The sequence below is a fragment of the Myotis myotis genome, unplaced genomic scaffold, assembly GCF_014108235.1.
Source record: "Myotis myotis isolate mMyoMyo1 unplaced genomic scaffold, mMyoMyo1.p scaffold_m19_p_10, whole genome shotgun sequence".
NCBI lineage: Eukaryota > Metazoa > Chordata > Mammalia > Chiroptera > Vespertilionidae > Myotis > Myotis myotis.
In genome coordinates this window covers 39,833,583-39,848,121 of record NW_023416314.1, presented here as the reverse complement: position 1 = coordinate 39,848,121, position 14,539 = coordinate 39,833,583, and the positions used below count along the sequence as shown (strand labels likewise).

Here is a 14,539-nt window from a genome sequence, read left to right as displayed (position 1 = left end):
ATTTACTAAAAATAAAAGTTCACCAGAAAGTCTGGTGAGAAATGGATATTATAAATAGAAATTACTCCTGGCTGGGTAGCTCAGTTGGTTAGAGCATCATCCTGATACACCAAGGCTGTGGGTTCAATCCCCAGTCAGGGCACATATAAGAATCAATCAATGAATGCATAAATAAGTGAACAACAAACCTGTTTCTCTCTTGTGTTCCAGGTTTTGTGAGGGCTGAGTGGGGTCTCTGTGGGGTGGTATCAGAGATGGTTCGGGTGGGGAGAGGGACAAGGACCTACTGGGTGGTCAGTGAATGTGGTCACTGACAGATGGTGTGTTGCTTCCGCAGCCTCTCCAGATGTAGGAAGCCCCGTCAGGCAGCCATGGAGTGGCACAACGACACAAGCCAGGCTCTGGGCTCACCGCCGACCACCTGTGTCTACCGAGAGAACTTTAAGCGGCTACTGCTGCCCCCCGTGTACTCCGTGGTGCTGGCGGCTGGCCTGCCGCTGAATATCTGTGTCATCGTCCAGATCTGCTCGTCCCGCCGGGCCCTGACGCGCTCGGCCGTGTACACCCTGAACCTGGCCCTGGCTGACCTGCTGTACGCCTGCTCCCTGCCCCTGCTCATCTACAACTATGCCCGAGGTGACCACTGGCCCTTCGGCGACCTCACCTGCCGCCTGGTGCGCTTCCTCTTCTATGCCAACCTCCACGGCAGCATCCTCTTCCTCACCTGCATCAGCTTCCAGCGCTACCTGGGCATCTGCTACCCTCTGGCCCCCTGGCACAAGCGTGGGGGCCGCCGGGCTGCCTGGATAGTGTGTGGAGCCGTGTGGCTGGCTGTGACAACCCAGTGCCTGCCCACAGCCTTCTTTGCTGCCACAGGCATCCAGCGTAACCGCACTGTCTGTTACGACCTGAGCTCGCCTGCCCTGGCCACCCGATACTTGCCCTATGGCATGGCGCTCACAGTCATCGGCTTCCTGCTGCCCTTCGCCGCCCTGCTGGCCTGCTACTACCGTCTGGCCCGCCGTCTGTGCCGCCAGGATGGCCCCGCAGGGCCTGTGGCCCAGGAGCGGCGTGGCAAGGCAGCCCGCATGGCTGTGGTGGTGGCAGCCGTCTTTGCCATCAGCTTCCTGCCTTTCCACATCACCAAGACAGCCTACCTGGCGGTGCGCTCTACGCCGGGTGTCTCCTGCCCCGTGCTGGAGGCCTTCGCAGCCGCCTACAAAGGCACGCGGCCCTTCGCCAGTGCCAACAGCGTGCTGGATCCCATCCTCTTCTACTTCACCCAAAAGAAGTTCCGCCAGCGGCCACATGAATTGTTCCAGAAACTCACAGCCAAGTGGCAGCGGCAGGGGCGCTGAGCCCCTGGGGCAGGACAGACCCTAATATCTCAGCAACAGCTATTTATTGAGCCCATTTTTGGACCAGGCCTTGTGGGCACAGACACAGGGCAGCCTGAGCCTGGCCCTGCGGAAGGTCCCGTGAGCCATGGAGAGGTGGAGAAGCCATGTTGAGCTGCTCACACAAATATATGTGACATGTACTGTAATTGAGGAGTATGCTGCATGCTTTGGAGTCACTTATAAGGGAGTGAGGGAAGATGGGGGTGGGGAGGAGTGAGAGCTTCTGGGAAGAGGCATTTGAGCTGGGTTTTGAGGGATGAATATGAGCGGGGTATGATGTTCCATTCATTCAGCAAACCTTTACTGACACGGTGTGTTCAGGCCTGGGTTGGTTGTGGGTCCCAAAGGAACCAGACCCATACAGGCTCCCAACTGCTGGAAGTATTGACGCAGTGACGTAAAGGCTGTGACTGAGGGAAGCGTGGCTGTGGGGACGGGACGGAGTGCTCGGAGGATGCCCATGACCCAGATCAAGAAGTCAGGAGAGATCTTTTTGGGGGGAGGGGGGAGGAAGGGGAGCATCTGAACCAGATGTTAAAGGCTGTTGGGAGCTCTGCCAGCGGAAGAGGGGAGCATGTTAGTACAGCCTGGGCCAGCCCTATGCTAGGCTCTGCCCTGGGGCAGACAGGCAGGGAGCTGGGGGTGGGCGGCATGTGGCCTCCTGTGTGTGAAAGCAGAAAACATAAGCGCTGTCTTATGGCCACTCTCCAGACAACCAGTGGCAGGAGGGGGCTCAGCAGGAGAAATCAGGGAGTGCTTTTTAGAAGAGGTGGAGCCTGAGGTGGGGAGGAGGCTCCTGGTGAAGGCACCGTGCATGCAAAACCCAGAGGCAGAGATGCGCTGCACTTGGAGGTAAAGCAAGTGAGCTTCAACTCAGCCCAGGGTTTGGGTGTGTGAGGAGTAGGGTGTTAAGAAAAGAAGCTGGGTGAGACCAGAGCATTAAATGCCAGGAAGAGCCCCAGACCCCACTTACCCTCCACCCACCTCTTCCAGACTCAGGGTATCCACCAGGCCCCTCCAAGGAGGGGAAGTGGCCCTTGGACATTGCTTCATTCTAAAAGGAGAGTCAGCAGCTCAGGAGAAAGAGCCACCCAGGGCCATCAGGAGGCTGCTACATGGAGGTCCCGTGTCAGGGGCCTGCTGACCAGTCTCAAGACAGACTGCTCTGCCGGCTTCCTCTGTTCTGCCCTCTCAGCTCCATCATTCTGGCCTGCGGGTGCCTGGAAGGCTGCCCGGAGGCCATCTCATATGGATGCATCTCAAACACAGACCTGAGCCTTAAAAAGGCTTGTAAAGACATCTTCACTGAAGGTCCAAGGAGGCAGCAAAGGGAAATACCAGGCAAGGCCCTTCCAGGTCCTCACCCATTCTCCCCCCAGCACCTCTCCCCTCAGCCACACCTCTGCAGAGCCCCATCCTCTCTGCTCTTTTTCTCTCCTCCCCCACTGCCGGGGTCCAACCCCAGCGGGTCCAGGGGTCCCCAAAGGCGTGGACGGAGTCGGTGAAGAAGGACTGACACGGAGACAGCGTTCAGTTGATCAGCAGCCTAGCCAGGATCTCTAGCCAGGATCTCCAGCCAAGTTCTGGTCTGGATCTCCAGCGAAGTTCTGCCGGAGACAGTGTTCAGTTGATCAGCAGCCTAGCCAGGATCTCTAGCCAAGTTCTGGTCAGGATCTCCAGCGATGTTCTGGTTAGGATCGCCAGCCAGGTTCTGTGTCCATGTTCTAAGTTCTGTGTCTTGCTGTCTTATTACATCTGTATTTATACCAGTTGATTCAATCCTATCAATCTCTATTACAAAGGTTAGGGCGTTTCTTATCTCCATTCCAGGGAGTAAAGATTATGTAGCTTAAGCATGACTGTTTGTAGTTAAAGTGATTAACTACCCACCTGGCACTTAGTTAAGGAGTTTTATCCCCTCCCTGACTTCAGGGAAAAAATCCCTACCTGGGGAAACAACCTTTCTCAGAGAGGAGACCTTGGTTAAAACACATAGTGCCAAGAAGGTGAGAAAACATTTTAAGAACAGTATGCCATATATGCCAGGTCCTTTGAAACAGCAAGGATGGACTGGCTCCCGGCACCCCACCTCACCCCTCACTCCTCCTCTAGGCCTTATTCCCTCCTGTGGAGCAGTCCGGCCTGCCCTTGGCTGCTGGTATACCACACAGACCCTGCACGTGACAGAACCGGCATGGCGAAGTCTCCCTTTTCAGAAGGTAGCGGGAGGAGAGGGATGGGCAGAGCGATAGGGCAAGGAAGGCCTATATAACTGATTCAATATCTTCCTTTTAGCCAAGGCTGTTGGGCAATGGGCACTCAGAGAAGGGCGGAGGAGCTAAACTCCATGGAGGTGTCTTGCAGCTGGCGGAGGAAGTGGGAGAACCAGGCCCGGCCCACCTTGGAATCCACTACAAGTGCTGTGGCTGGAGAGGCTCACAATTTGGACAAAAGGAACTTTGATTTTGGGGGCTAAGGTGAGATAGACACATGGTGATGTCAGAAGAAAAAGGCTAGTTCTTTTTTAAAAAAAAATATTTTTATTGATTTCAGAGAGGAAGGGAGGAGAGATAGAAACATCGATGAGAGAGAATCATTGATCGGTTGCCTCCTGCATGCCCCACACTGGGGATCGAGCCTGCAACCCGGGCATGTGCCCTGACCGGGAATCAAACTGTGACCTGGTTCATAGGTCGACACTCAACTACTGAGCCACGCCAGCCGGGCAGCAGCTTGGGTCTTTGACCATTCCAGTTTGGGGCCACTAAGTGCAGATCTTTGCCTGAGAGATAAGTATCTACTTTTTCAAAGCCCTAGAGTTGTTGTTTTTTAATCTTTGTTACCCACAGCCCAAACAAACCCCTTTACTCAGATTCCATCCTGATAGTAGACCTGGGTGGAGGCAGGCGGGGTCCTGACCTGGGGTGGAGCCCTCCACCTGGTGGGAGTGAGGAGTCCACAGGGTCGGGAGACATCCAGGAAGGGTTTTTGGAAAAGGTGCAAAGCCTGGGGCGTGGTTACCTCACCTTTGGCTGGAATCTGAGGGGGTGGATGGGATTTTGAAGAAGAAAGTAAGAAGGGAGCTGAATAGAGTCCTAGAACACCAACATTCGGGGACTGGAGAGGAGGAGGAGGAGCCAGAAAAGTGGAGGTAGAGGGGGGCGGGGGCGTGTCTCTGAATTATGGTGATGTGATGAGGCAGTGGAGCTGGGTGAGGGAGGGAGGGGCTGGAGGAAAGGAAGTTTAAGTGATGGATGGAGAAGTAAAGAAAGGATGGTTCTGAGGGAGACCAGGCTCAGGGAAGGTCAGCAATTGAGGACAGGGCGGGGGGTGCACAGGACCAAGACAGGGGAGCCTGGGAGTCAGGGACCAGGGCTTGATTTGGGGAGATTTCCATTCAAAGTAGGAAAAGCCTGGGGGCACTGGATCTGCCCTAGCAATGGATGCAGCTGCCTCCTCCCTCCCTCGTTCATTTAACAAACATTCTCTGTGCTCCTTGGAGATGGTGCTGGGAACCCTGAGGCAGCTCAGACCCCGACCCAACCCTCAGAAAGAATCCAAGGGGCTGGGGATGCAGACAAGGAGACAGACAGTTCATCCAGTAAACACTGATTGAGCACCTACTGTATTCCAGGCAGCATGCTGGCATGGGTCCCTCCCCGGGGAGCTCCTAGTCTGATGGAGAACAACAATAATGAAATTACCACAAACACATCTGAATCATTACAATAGGAGAAGAGTTCAGAAACACATACAGAGGGCCAGGGGCACAGAAGGTCTCCCCAGACCAGTGGTCGGCAAACCGTGGCTTGGGAGCCACATGCGGCTCTTTGGCCCCTTGAGTGTGGCTCTTCCACAAAATACCACGTGCGGGCGCGCACATACAGTGCGACTGAAACTTCGTGGCCCATGCCCAGAAGTCGGTTTTTGGCCTGGGCGAGTCTATTTTGAAGAAGTGGCGTTAGAAGAAGTGGGGGGTGTCGGTCGGGCGATGGGAGACACAGCACCGGGGAGGCGCGCGCGATTCATGCACGAGTTGAGGATGGGAGAGTTGGAAGGCGTCGACCTCAGCGAACGTACCTCAATCAGATTGAGGACGTTCTTAGCAAAGGCCAGCTTAGGAGTTAATAACTAAGTATTGTTGATATTTGGCTCTGTTGACTAATGAGTTTGTCAACAGGACAAAGATTGAAATTTCTTTTGAGAGCCAAATTTTTTAAACTTAAACTATATAGATAGGTACATTGTTATTAACTTAATTAGGGTACTCCTGAGGCTTAGGAAGAGCCACACTCAAGGGGCCAAAGAGCCGCGTGTGGCTCGCGAGCCGCAGTTTGCGGATGCTGGGGACCACACGGGCCCTGACCCAGCGTGAAGGGCAGAGAAGGTTTCTTAGCTGAAGCCCAAAGGCCTCAGAAGGCATTAGCCCAGTAAAGAAGGGCTGTCACTAGGCCTGTGACTTTGAACAAACCCCTTCACTTCTCTGAGCTCTGTTTCCCTACCTGTAAAATGGATACTGCTATCAGCTCTCCCTAGGCCACCAGGGGTGTTGAGCATGGAGGTTAGAGCAGAATTCTCATGAAGTACAACAAAGTATTATAACCCAACAGAAGAATGGATAAGAGGCGCAAAGAGGCACTCTATAGAAAAGGAAATGCAGATCATCAAAAAACCAGAAAAGCCCTAGCCGGTTTGGCTCAGTGGACAGAGTGTCGGCCTGTGGACCGAAGGGTCCTGGGTTGTTTCCAGACAAGGGCACGTACCTTGGTTGCAGGCTCCTCCCCAGCCCGGGCCCTGTTCAGGGCACAGGCAGGAGGCAACCAATCAATGTGTTTCTCTCACATCAATATTTCAAAATATTGCACAAAAACGTGCCATGTCTAAAAATCAATGGAAAAATATACTCGGGTGAGGATTAAAAGAAAAAAGAAAAAAAAACCTAGGAAAGATATTTGGTTCTAGCTTGACAACGCCTACTGCCCCGAGCTCTTCTGCAAATGTGCACCGGAGTGTGCACAACACTCAGAGCAGCACTGTTCACAAGTGCAAATACCTGGAAACATTCAAATGCCCACCCACTGGAGAGTAGATGAATGCTATATTCACACACTGGAATACTGCACGCAGCCAGAATGCACTACACTAGCATGCAGCGATATGGATAAATATTAGCAGCATAATATTAAGTAAAAAGAAGTTCCCCAAATTACATGCAGCAAGATGCTCTTTTTGTAAATTTAAAAACAACTAAGATTAAAATGTACACTTTAAGGAAATCCACAGATGCAAAAAAAAACTATATAAAAAGGGAATGATGGGCACAGGAGGGGATGGTTATCTTGGGTGGTGGAGCAGTAGGAGAATGGGTGGGGGAACTATATAATGAGATGTAGGACATTGTAAAGGTCCTAGTTGTTTTGGTTTTTCGTGGGAGTCAAATAACTGGTGAGAATGTGTCATGCACAAAAGGTTATGAATCATCCAATTCTGTGCCTTGAGGTCTAATTATAGAGAAAAGAAACAGGATAATCTCAGGACATTCCTATTTGATTTTGGAATGGAATGGTCAGGAGATGCTGGGGACCAGAGGGGCACTGACCCAATATGAGGGCAGAGAAGGTTTCTTAGGAGTCAGGAGCCAGAGTTCTTCCTGGAACTCATTGCTGCTGCTTCTTCTTCTTCTTATTATTTTTTTTAATTTAAAGTATTACATATGTTTCCTTTCGGAACTCATTGCTTCTTACTCATCTTTCTCCCCCTTAACGACCTGACGCCCAACATTATCCATGACTTTGACCACCATAACCTTTCCACCTTGATTTCTCCAATGGATTCTATAGCTGTGATCTTGCTGAGTAGACTCACCGAGTAGATGGATTATTGTTTTCATTCCCCTTTCACAGGTGAGGAGCCTGAGTCCTGGAGGGAGAGTGACCTGCTAGGTTCACCGGGCACATCTGTAAGGGTGACTGCATTGGGCCCGGCTCTGGACTCCCAGCACAGTGTTCCCCTCTCCACCCTGATGCCCAGTGCTCCCAGGCCCCTCCTAGATGAGTCTTTTGAGGACTGAAAACACCCAGGTCCCTCTGAGCCAGGAAGATAACTGTGTCTCACCCTGAATCAGAAGGGGCTGGAGGTTGGAGGACCCATGAGGAGCTGTAAGCGGCCAAGCCACTCTCTGATTGGGTGAGCTCCCCATTCATTGTTGGAGGCCCAGCCTGGATCCTTAAACAGGGGACTCCTGATCCAAAGCCCCAAGCCAGTTCATCTCACAGCCAAGCTGCAGGAGGCTGGGATCCTGTGACCCGAGTCTCCACTCTGCATCAGTGTGCCCATCTGTGAAATGGACATAAGAACCTCTACCCCAGAAGTGATGTGAAAACAGAAGATGACAGGGTGTGAGTTTGGAAAAGTATACATTTCAGGTGGCAGGGGACATCATTATTGGAAGAGAGCAGTGACTCCTGGGATGAAGGTGCCCCTGCCATACTACAACTGCCTCAAAAGAGGAGAAAGAAAACTCTAGAAGAGACAAGAGTCTGGCTTCAAATAGAGGCAGAGAGAGGCCAGACCCACTCCCCACTTGTCAGATGTGGCAACTGAGGCCAGGGATTTACCCAAGGTCACACAGCAAGGCAAGGGCAGAGCGGCACTGGGCCAGGCAGGGCTTGCTTCCTTGTCATCCATTTCCCAGTAAAGAGAGAAAAACGTGCTTGCCCCTTTCAAGGCAGAAGTGAGACAAAGCTGCAGTGAGGGACTCACAGGGAAGAGGCTGGTCGCAGGTCACAGAGAAAGAGCTTTCTCCCTGCAGAGACTTTCCACAACCCCAGGGACGCAGCAAGCAGGGCCCGCGGGCCTGGGCGAGTCCTACTTCTCTCATGCGGTCGTCAGGCAATCCCTCCAGTGTCTACCACACTGCCCTTTGCCCATCCCTGCCCCTCTCTTCTGGACCAGGGCCCCCTGCTCCCAGGTCCTCCCATCTGAGTCAGGCCCAGCCTCAGTCCTCATGGGCTGAGGGGACCAGAAGGATCCTCTGCTCCTGGGGAGGGTGAGCCCAGAACCAAGGAGGAGGAGGCTGCTGGGGCCAGGAAAGGCTGTCAGGAGGAACATGGTGTTTGAAGCTCCTGAAATCTGAATTTGAGTCATCGCAGTTGCTGCCATTTCCTAGCTGTAACACTGGTGGTCAAAGTTACTTCTCCTTCATGACCCGTAGAAGGGGTAATAATATCTACCTCCAAGGGTGGTTCAAGGACTAAATAAAACAAATGAAATAATATTACCAATACATCCAAGCCACTGCACACATTCCCATTCGTCCACTCAGATGCAGCGCTGTCATGCATTTAAACTGGGCAAGGGAAAATGAATGGGACCTGGTAGAGGCAGGCAGGGAAGGGAAAGCCCCAGTATTCCCTACGACGCGAGACTTGCCAAACCAGACTGGGAGCAGAGGCTTGGGGGAGAGGTAGGAGGGAGAAGCGATCCACACCTTTCCTGTCAAGGAGGGTGGAGCAGCCGTAGGTTTGGCTGTGGCGAGTGGAGGGCGGTCCTATCCAAGCTCCTTCTGTATGTGAGGCCGAAGGAGAGAGTGCACTTTATGAAGGGATTAATTTTAAAAAAGCTCCAGGCCCCAGCTGGTTTGGCTCAGTGGATAGAGCGCTGGACTGCGGACTGAAGGGTCTCAGGTTCGATTCCGGTCAAGGGCACGTTCCGGGGTTGCGGGCGCGATCCCCAGTGTGGGGCATGCAGGAGGCAGCCAATTAATGATTCTCTCTCATCATTGATGTTTCTAGGAGGCAACTGAAAGGAAGTAAAGGAAGCGGTCTTTCCTACCCTCCGATTTACCTGCCCAGGATTTCCAGGGGGTGGGCAAACCCGGCCGGTAGAGGGCGCAAGAGCCACGTGCCCTGGAGCTCAAGGGAAGGAGGGGGCCCGGCGCCGGGCGGGCAGCTGGAAAACTGAGAGCGGGCGGGGGCGTGGTCACAGGCGTGGGACTGGTTGGGGGAACCTCGGAGCTGGACCGGCGCAGAGGTGGGCGGGGCGGGGCGTTTGGGGGCCGAGGGGCTGGACAGGGGTCGCAGTCGCAGCGCGATTCTCCTCCGACGGCCCAATAAAGGGCGTGGCGAAAGGGCGGGGCGGGGAGCGGCAGAAGCCCGAGTCCGCCCGCGGCGCCCACGACTCCCCCTGGCGGCGAGCCCGGCCCCTTCCCCGCCTGGGAGAGCCGCGTACCTGAGTATCGGTGTGCACGAGTGTGTGGGTCCGAGGTTGCCATGTTGGTCCCTGGGCGGGAGCTGTTGGACCGTAGGGGGTGCGGCGTCCTGGCTCTACGTCCGCGGAGCTGAGCGCACTCAGAGCTGGCCGGTGTCGGAGTGAGTCCTTCGGGGGCAGCTCGGGCCGCGAGGGTCGCTCCCGCGGTCTTGTCCTCCCCTTTGGCTCCTCCCCGCTTCCCTCCCCACCCCCTACTCTCGGTTCCCAGCCTTGGGCGCGCGGGGAGCCCACCCCCTCTTTGGGGAGGAGGCCCCGCCCCCCGCCCCCTTTCCTCCGCCACAAAGTTTATTTGCAACAAAAGGGAGCGAGGATCGAGCAGCCAAGAGGGAGGGAACAGGAGCTGGAGCGGGAGCTCGAGGGGAGGGAGGCGGGCGGGCCGGCCGGCGGGCGCGGAGCAGCGGAAGGGGATCCGGACCGGGCTGGGCCTCGCGCGATGCTCCGGGTCGCACCGGCCGAGGTGGGGGCCGGGCCGGGGGGTCGGCGCTGAGGCGGGAGGGGCCGCGCGGGATGGAGCCGCAGCCGCCCGCGGCCGCAGAAACTTGAGCCGCAGCCGATCAAGCTCTGCTCGGGTCTCTGCGCCGTCTCCCCGCCAACCCCCTCGGCGGCGGCGGCCGGGCCCGGGCCTTCGGACCTCGGCCGCTGCGCTCCTTCGGGGCGGGGGCGCAGGGGGGGTTGGCCGTGGCTCCCCGAGGCCAGCCCCCCCGGAGTGAGCGCCGCCACCATGGCGGACGGGGCGCCCCGGCCCCCGCTGTACCGCAGCGTCTCGTTCAAGCTGCTGGAGCGTTGGAGCGGCGGGCCCGGGCCGAAGGAGGGGGCCGCGGACACCGCCGGGCTGCGGGGCCGCGCCGCGTGCCGGCCGGTCACCGCCGTCCCGGGCCAGCCCTCCCGGCGCGTGTCCAAGCTGGCGTCGGGGCCCCCGGCCGCCCCCGCGCAGCCGCGCCCGCTCCGCAGTCTCTCGCCGTCGGTGCGCCAGCTCTCCCGGCGCTTCGACGCGCCGCGGCCGGACCACTCCGCCGGGGCCCGGGACGGGGGCGTCTCCCCCGGGGCCGTGGAAGAAGCGACCGAAGGTGCCGTGCGCGGGGCCTGGCCCAGCGTCACCGAGATGCGCAAGCTCTTTGCGGGTCCTGGCTCCAGGCGGCCCAGTGCCGACTCCGAGGCCTCGGGGGCGCCCAGCCCCGACGGTGCCGCGTGGGATCTCCCGGCCCGGGAGCCCCGACAGCCCCCGACGCCGCCTCCCCGGACGTGCTTCCACCTGGCGGGCCTGCGTTCCGCGCGGCCGCTGCCCGGCCCGGGGACCGAGGGGAGGCGGCGGCGGCAGCAGCAGCAGCAGCAGCAACAGGAGCGGGCGCAGCGTCCGGCGGATGGTTTACATTCTTGGCATAGCTTCTCCCAACCGCAGGCCGGGACCCGGGCCTCCCGCTCCTCCTCCTCCTCCATGGCCTCCTATCCTGTCGGCAGCAGCGGGGCTGCCAGCTCCAGCGAGGAGGAAGAGGAGGGCCCGCCGCCGCTGCCGCCCGGGGCGCAGAGCCCGGCCTACCACGGAGGCCTCTCCTCTGGCAGCGAAGAGGACCAAGATGGTGAGGGCGGCCGCCGCTGGAGAGGGAGGCCGGGCCCCAGGCCGGGGAGCGCCCTCTTGGATGAGGACTGTCAGCCAGACAGTTGTGGGTTAAACCTGAGCAGCATGGACTCGGTTAGGGGAGCCGGAAGCCTGGAGCCCCCAACATCTCCCAGAGCCCCTGGCGAGGAAGGACCCCGGGAGTGGGGTACTGACTCACCTCCTTGTGCACCCGGTCCCCCGCAGGAGGGACATCGGTCTTTGTCAGACACTGTTGGGGGAGCTTTCCGAGTGGCTAAGGTGAGCTTTCCCGCCTACCTGGCCAGCCCATCCGGCTCCTGTGGTAGCAGCCGCTATTCCAGCACGGAGACCCTCAAGGATGAGGACCTGTGGGCTAGCCGGGGCTCTGGGAGCTGGGGTGTGTATCGTTCCCCGAGCTTTGGAGCTGGAGAAGGGCTCCTCCTAAGGTCCCAGGCTCGAACCCGCACCAAGGGACCCGTGGGCACCGCAAGGGCATTGAGGGATGGAGGCTTGGAGTTGGACAAGAGGCGGCAGCGCAAGTCCCTGTCAAACCCAGACATTGCCTCAGAGACCCTAACGCTGCTCAGTTTCCTGCGCTCGGACCTTTCAGAGCTGAGGGTCCGAAAGTCTGCTGGGCGCCCCGGGGACCTTGGGAGTAGCCCCTTAGATGGCAGAGACTCACCATCAGCGGGTGGCATGGGGGGGCAACTTAGGCGCATGGCCCCAGCAGCCCCAGCAGCACCTGGCACCCGCCCCACGCTCAAGGATTTGACAGCCACCCTTCGAAGGACAAAGTCATTTACCTGCTCTGAGAAGCCCATGGCCCGCCGCCATCCCCGCACCAGTGCCCTGAAGCCCAGCTCCTCTGAGCTCCTGCTGGCAGACCCCGGCGCCGAGGAGGACCCACTGCCCCTCATTGTTCAGGATCAGTATGTCCAAGAGGCCCGCCAGGTGTTTGAGAAGATCCAGCGCATGGGTGCCCAGCAGGATGATGGAAGTGACATCCCACCTGGAAGCCCTGAGTGGGCAGGGGACATGGCCCACGGGCAGCGGTCCCAGGAGGAGCTCTCCGGCCCGGAATCCAGCCTGACGGACGAGGGCATTGGGGCAGACCCTGAGCCTCCTGTTTCAGCCTTTTGCAGCCTCGGCACCACAGGGGTATGGCGACCCCTTAACTCGCCTTCGGCCCAGACCAACCAACTCCCTGGGACTGAAGACAGTGTGGGAGGGTGGTCCCTGGTGGCTCCTGATACTCCTCCCACACCAGGTGCCCTCCGCAGGAGACGAAAAGTCCCACCTTCAGGCCCAGGTGGTACTGAACTGAGCAACGGGGAGGCAGGGGAGGCCTACCGGTCTCTAAGTGACCCAATTCCTCAGCGCCACCGGGCTACCACCTCTGAGGAGCCCTCTGGGTTTTCTGTGGATAGCAACCTCCTGGGCTCACTGAGCCCCAAAACAGGGCTTCCAGTAGCCCCAGCCGTGGATGAGGGCTTGACCAGCGGCCACAGTGACTGGTCTGTGGGCAGTGAAGAGAGCAAGGGATACCAGGAGGTCATTCAGAGCATTGTTCAAGAGCCTGGTGCCTTGGGGCGTGTGGTGGATGACAGGGTGGCTGGCAAAGCCCCCAAGAAGAAATCTTTGAGTGACCCCAGCCGCCGTGGGGAGCTGGCAGGGCCTGGATTTGAGGGCCCTGGAGGGGAGCCCATCCGAGAGGTTGAGCCCACGCTGCCTCCATCCAGCAGTGAGCCCATTCTTGCAGATCGACAGGCAGAACCAGGGGAGCCTAGTCCTGCCAGGGGCCGGGCACAGTCTGAGATGGCTCTGCCTGAACCCCTGTCTACCTGCCCCAGTGCCCACCATGACTTCCACCTTGACCCTAAACTGGCTGATGTCCTGTCCCCACGGCTCATCCGCCGTGGCTCCAAGAAGCGCCCAGCCCGGAGCAGTCATCAGGAGCTACCGAGAGAGGAGGGCCATCAGGCCCGACCCTCCTCCAAACACGTTCGCCATGCCAGTGTGCCTGCCACCTTCACACCTATCGTGGTGCCTGAGCCACCGACTTCTGTTGGCCCTCCTGTGGCTGTGCCAGAGCCCGTGGGCTTTCCTGCCCGGGCCCACCCCACATTGCAGGCACCATCCCTCGAGGATGTCACGAAGCAGTACATGCTGACCCTCCACTCTGGCGAGGTGCCTGCCCCAGTGCCAGTGCCAGTGGATATGCCATGCTTGACTCCAGTGGTTGCACCGCCCTCTGCTGAGGCCAAGCCCCCAGAGGCAACCCGGACTCCAGAAGAGCCTGCCCCGGCCAGCAAGTGCTGCAGCAAGCCGCAGGTGGTGAGTCCTTCGTGGGGGGCCGTCAGGGTGGGGCTGAGGGAAGGCCACCGGCGCTGACTTCTGCAGGAGCCTTTTAAGAGTGCTCATTGGGCAGGTACCCAGGTCTGAGGGTGCTTCTCTGGTCCTGGAAGTGCTCGGGCAGTTTTCAGAGTGTGAATGACAGAGGGCTTCTACCTGTTCAGGCCCCAGGGCCTTCAGGCCTCTGCTCGTGCTAACTCAAAGCTTCTTACCTGCTCCAAGGTGCTCTGGGTGATAATGACACAGGGTTTTAATCTTGTCCTTCAGCTGTTTTTCAGGGATTGACTTTAGAGATTCCTATCCGGTTCTTTGTTATAAATACACAAGGAGATGGGAGGGTGATGGAACTTTCTAGAGAGCCTTGCTGCCCCATTAGCCGGGCCCCTTGTAGGATGTTTGGGGCTGGGGGGCCCACAGTTGACTTGGGTTTGCCCTCCCCCAGTGGCTTTCCTCTGATAGATTAAAGTGTGGGTCTGTCCCTGGGCCTGGGGAAAGGGGAGAGAGACAGGCATTACTTTGTGGAGTAGCAGAGAGGGCTCTGTAAAGTACATTGATGGTCCTGGCCTTTCTCTGACTTAACCTCCTCATTATAAAAGCAGGGGGATTGTGGACAAGGTGGTTTTATGTCTCCAGCTGGTGATGCCAAATTTTGGGGGAGTCATGGGTTGGAGTTGGGGCACTCTTGAGGCCTGAGGTTTGCTGGAGCCTCTTCTGATTAGAATGGGGGCCTCTAGAGAAGGGCTGGGTCAGGGAGGGGGGTGGCTGGAGGTCAGCAGACAGCAGCCTTGAGAGGTTCTGACCCCCACAGGCAGGATTGCCTCTGTGGGTCAGGGTGGAGGTTCTGGTCCATTATCCTTCTCCCCACCCCCATCTCCTTCCTGGTGACTGAGATGCTTTCCCCTTCCCCTGGCTTCAGGGGCCCCTGGGGTTTGGGCTGTGGGTT

The 14,539-nt window shown here is 57.8% G+C and overlaps 2 protein-coding genes and 1 long non-coding RNA gene across 10 annotated transcripts in view; 2 read left to right on the top strand and 1 right to left on the bottom strand.

Moving 5' to 3' along the window:
- P2RY6 (pyrimidinergic receptor P2Y6) overlaps positions 1–2,840 on the top strand; it is a 35,240-nt gene extending 32,400 nt beyond the window's left edge. For all 7 annotated transcript variants that reach the window (XM_036325041.1, XM_036325043.1, XM_036325046.1 and 4 more), the window contains one exon: positions 338–2,840. In XM_036325041.1, the coding sequence (XP_036180934.1) occupies positions 338–1,358 (1,021 nt within the window). In that variant the 3' untranslated portion in view covers positions 1,359–2,840. The remainder of the gene's footprint in view (positions 1–337) is intronic.
- Positions 2,841–3,523: 683 nt separating this feature from the next.
- On the bottom strand, positions 3,524–9,837 carry LOC118664674. The gene is made up of 3 exons (XR_004970388.1): positions 9,630–9,837; positions 8,890–8,964; positions 3,524–5,075 (listed from the first exon to the last, which is right to left on the bottom strand). It is a non-coding gene; the product is annotated as an uncharacterized LOC118664674 (long non-coding RNA).
- Positions 9,838–9,853: 16 nt separating this feature from the next.
- Positions 9,854–14,539, top strand: part of ARHGEF17 (Rho guanine nucleotide exchange factor 17) — a 56,831-nt gene continuing 52,145 nt past the window's right edge. Inside the window, exon 1 of one of the 2 annotated variants that reach the window (XM_036325040.1) lies at positions 9,854–13,578. In XM_036325040.1, coding sequence (XP_036180933.1) covers positions 10,390–13,578 — 3,189 coding nt within the window. In that variant the 5' untranslated portion in view covers positions 9,854–10,389. The remainder of the gene's footprint in view (positions 13,579–14,539) is intronic. The other variant, XM_036325039.1, reaches the window with a different exon arrangement.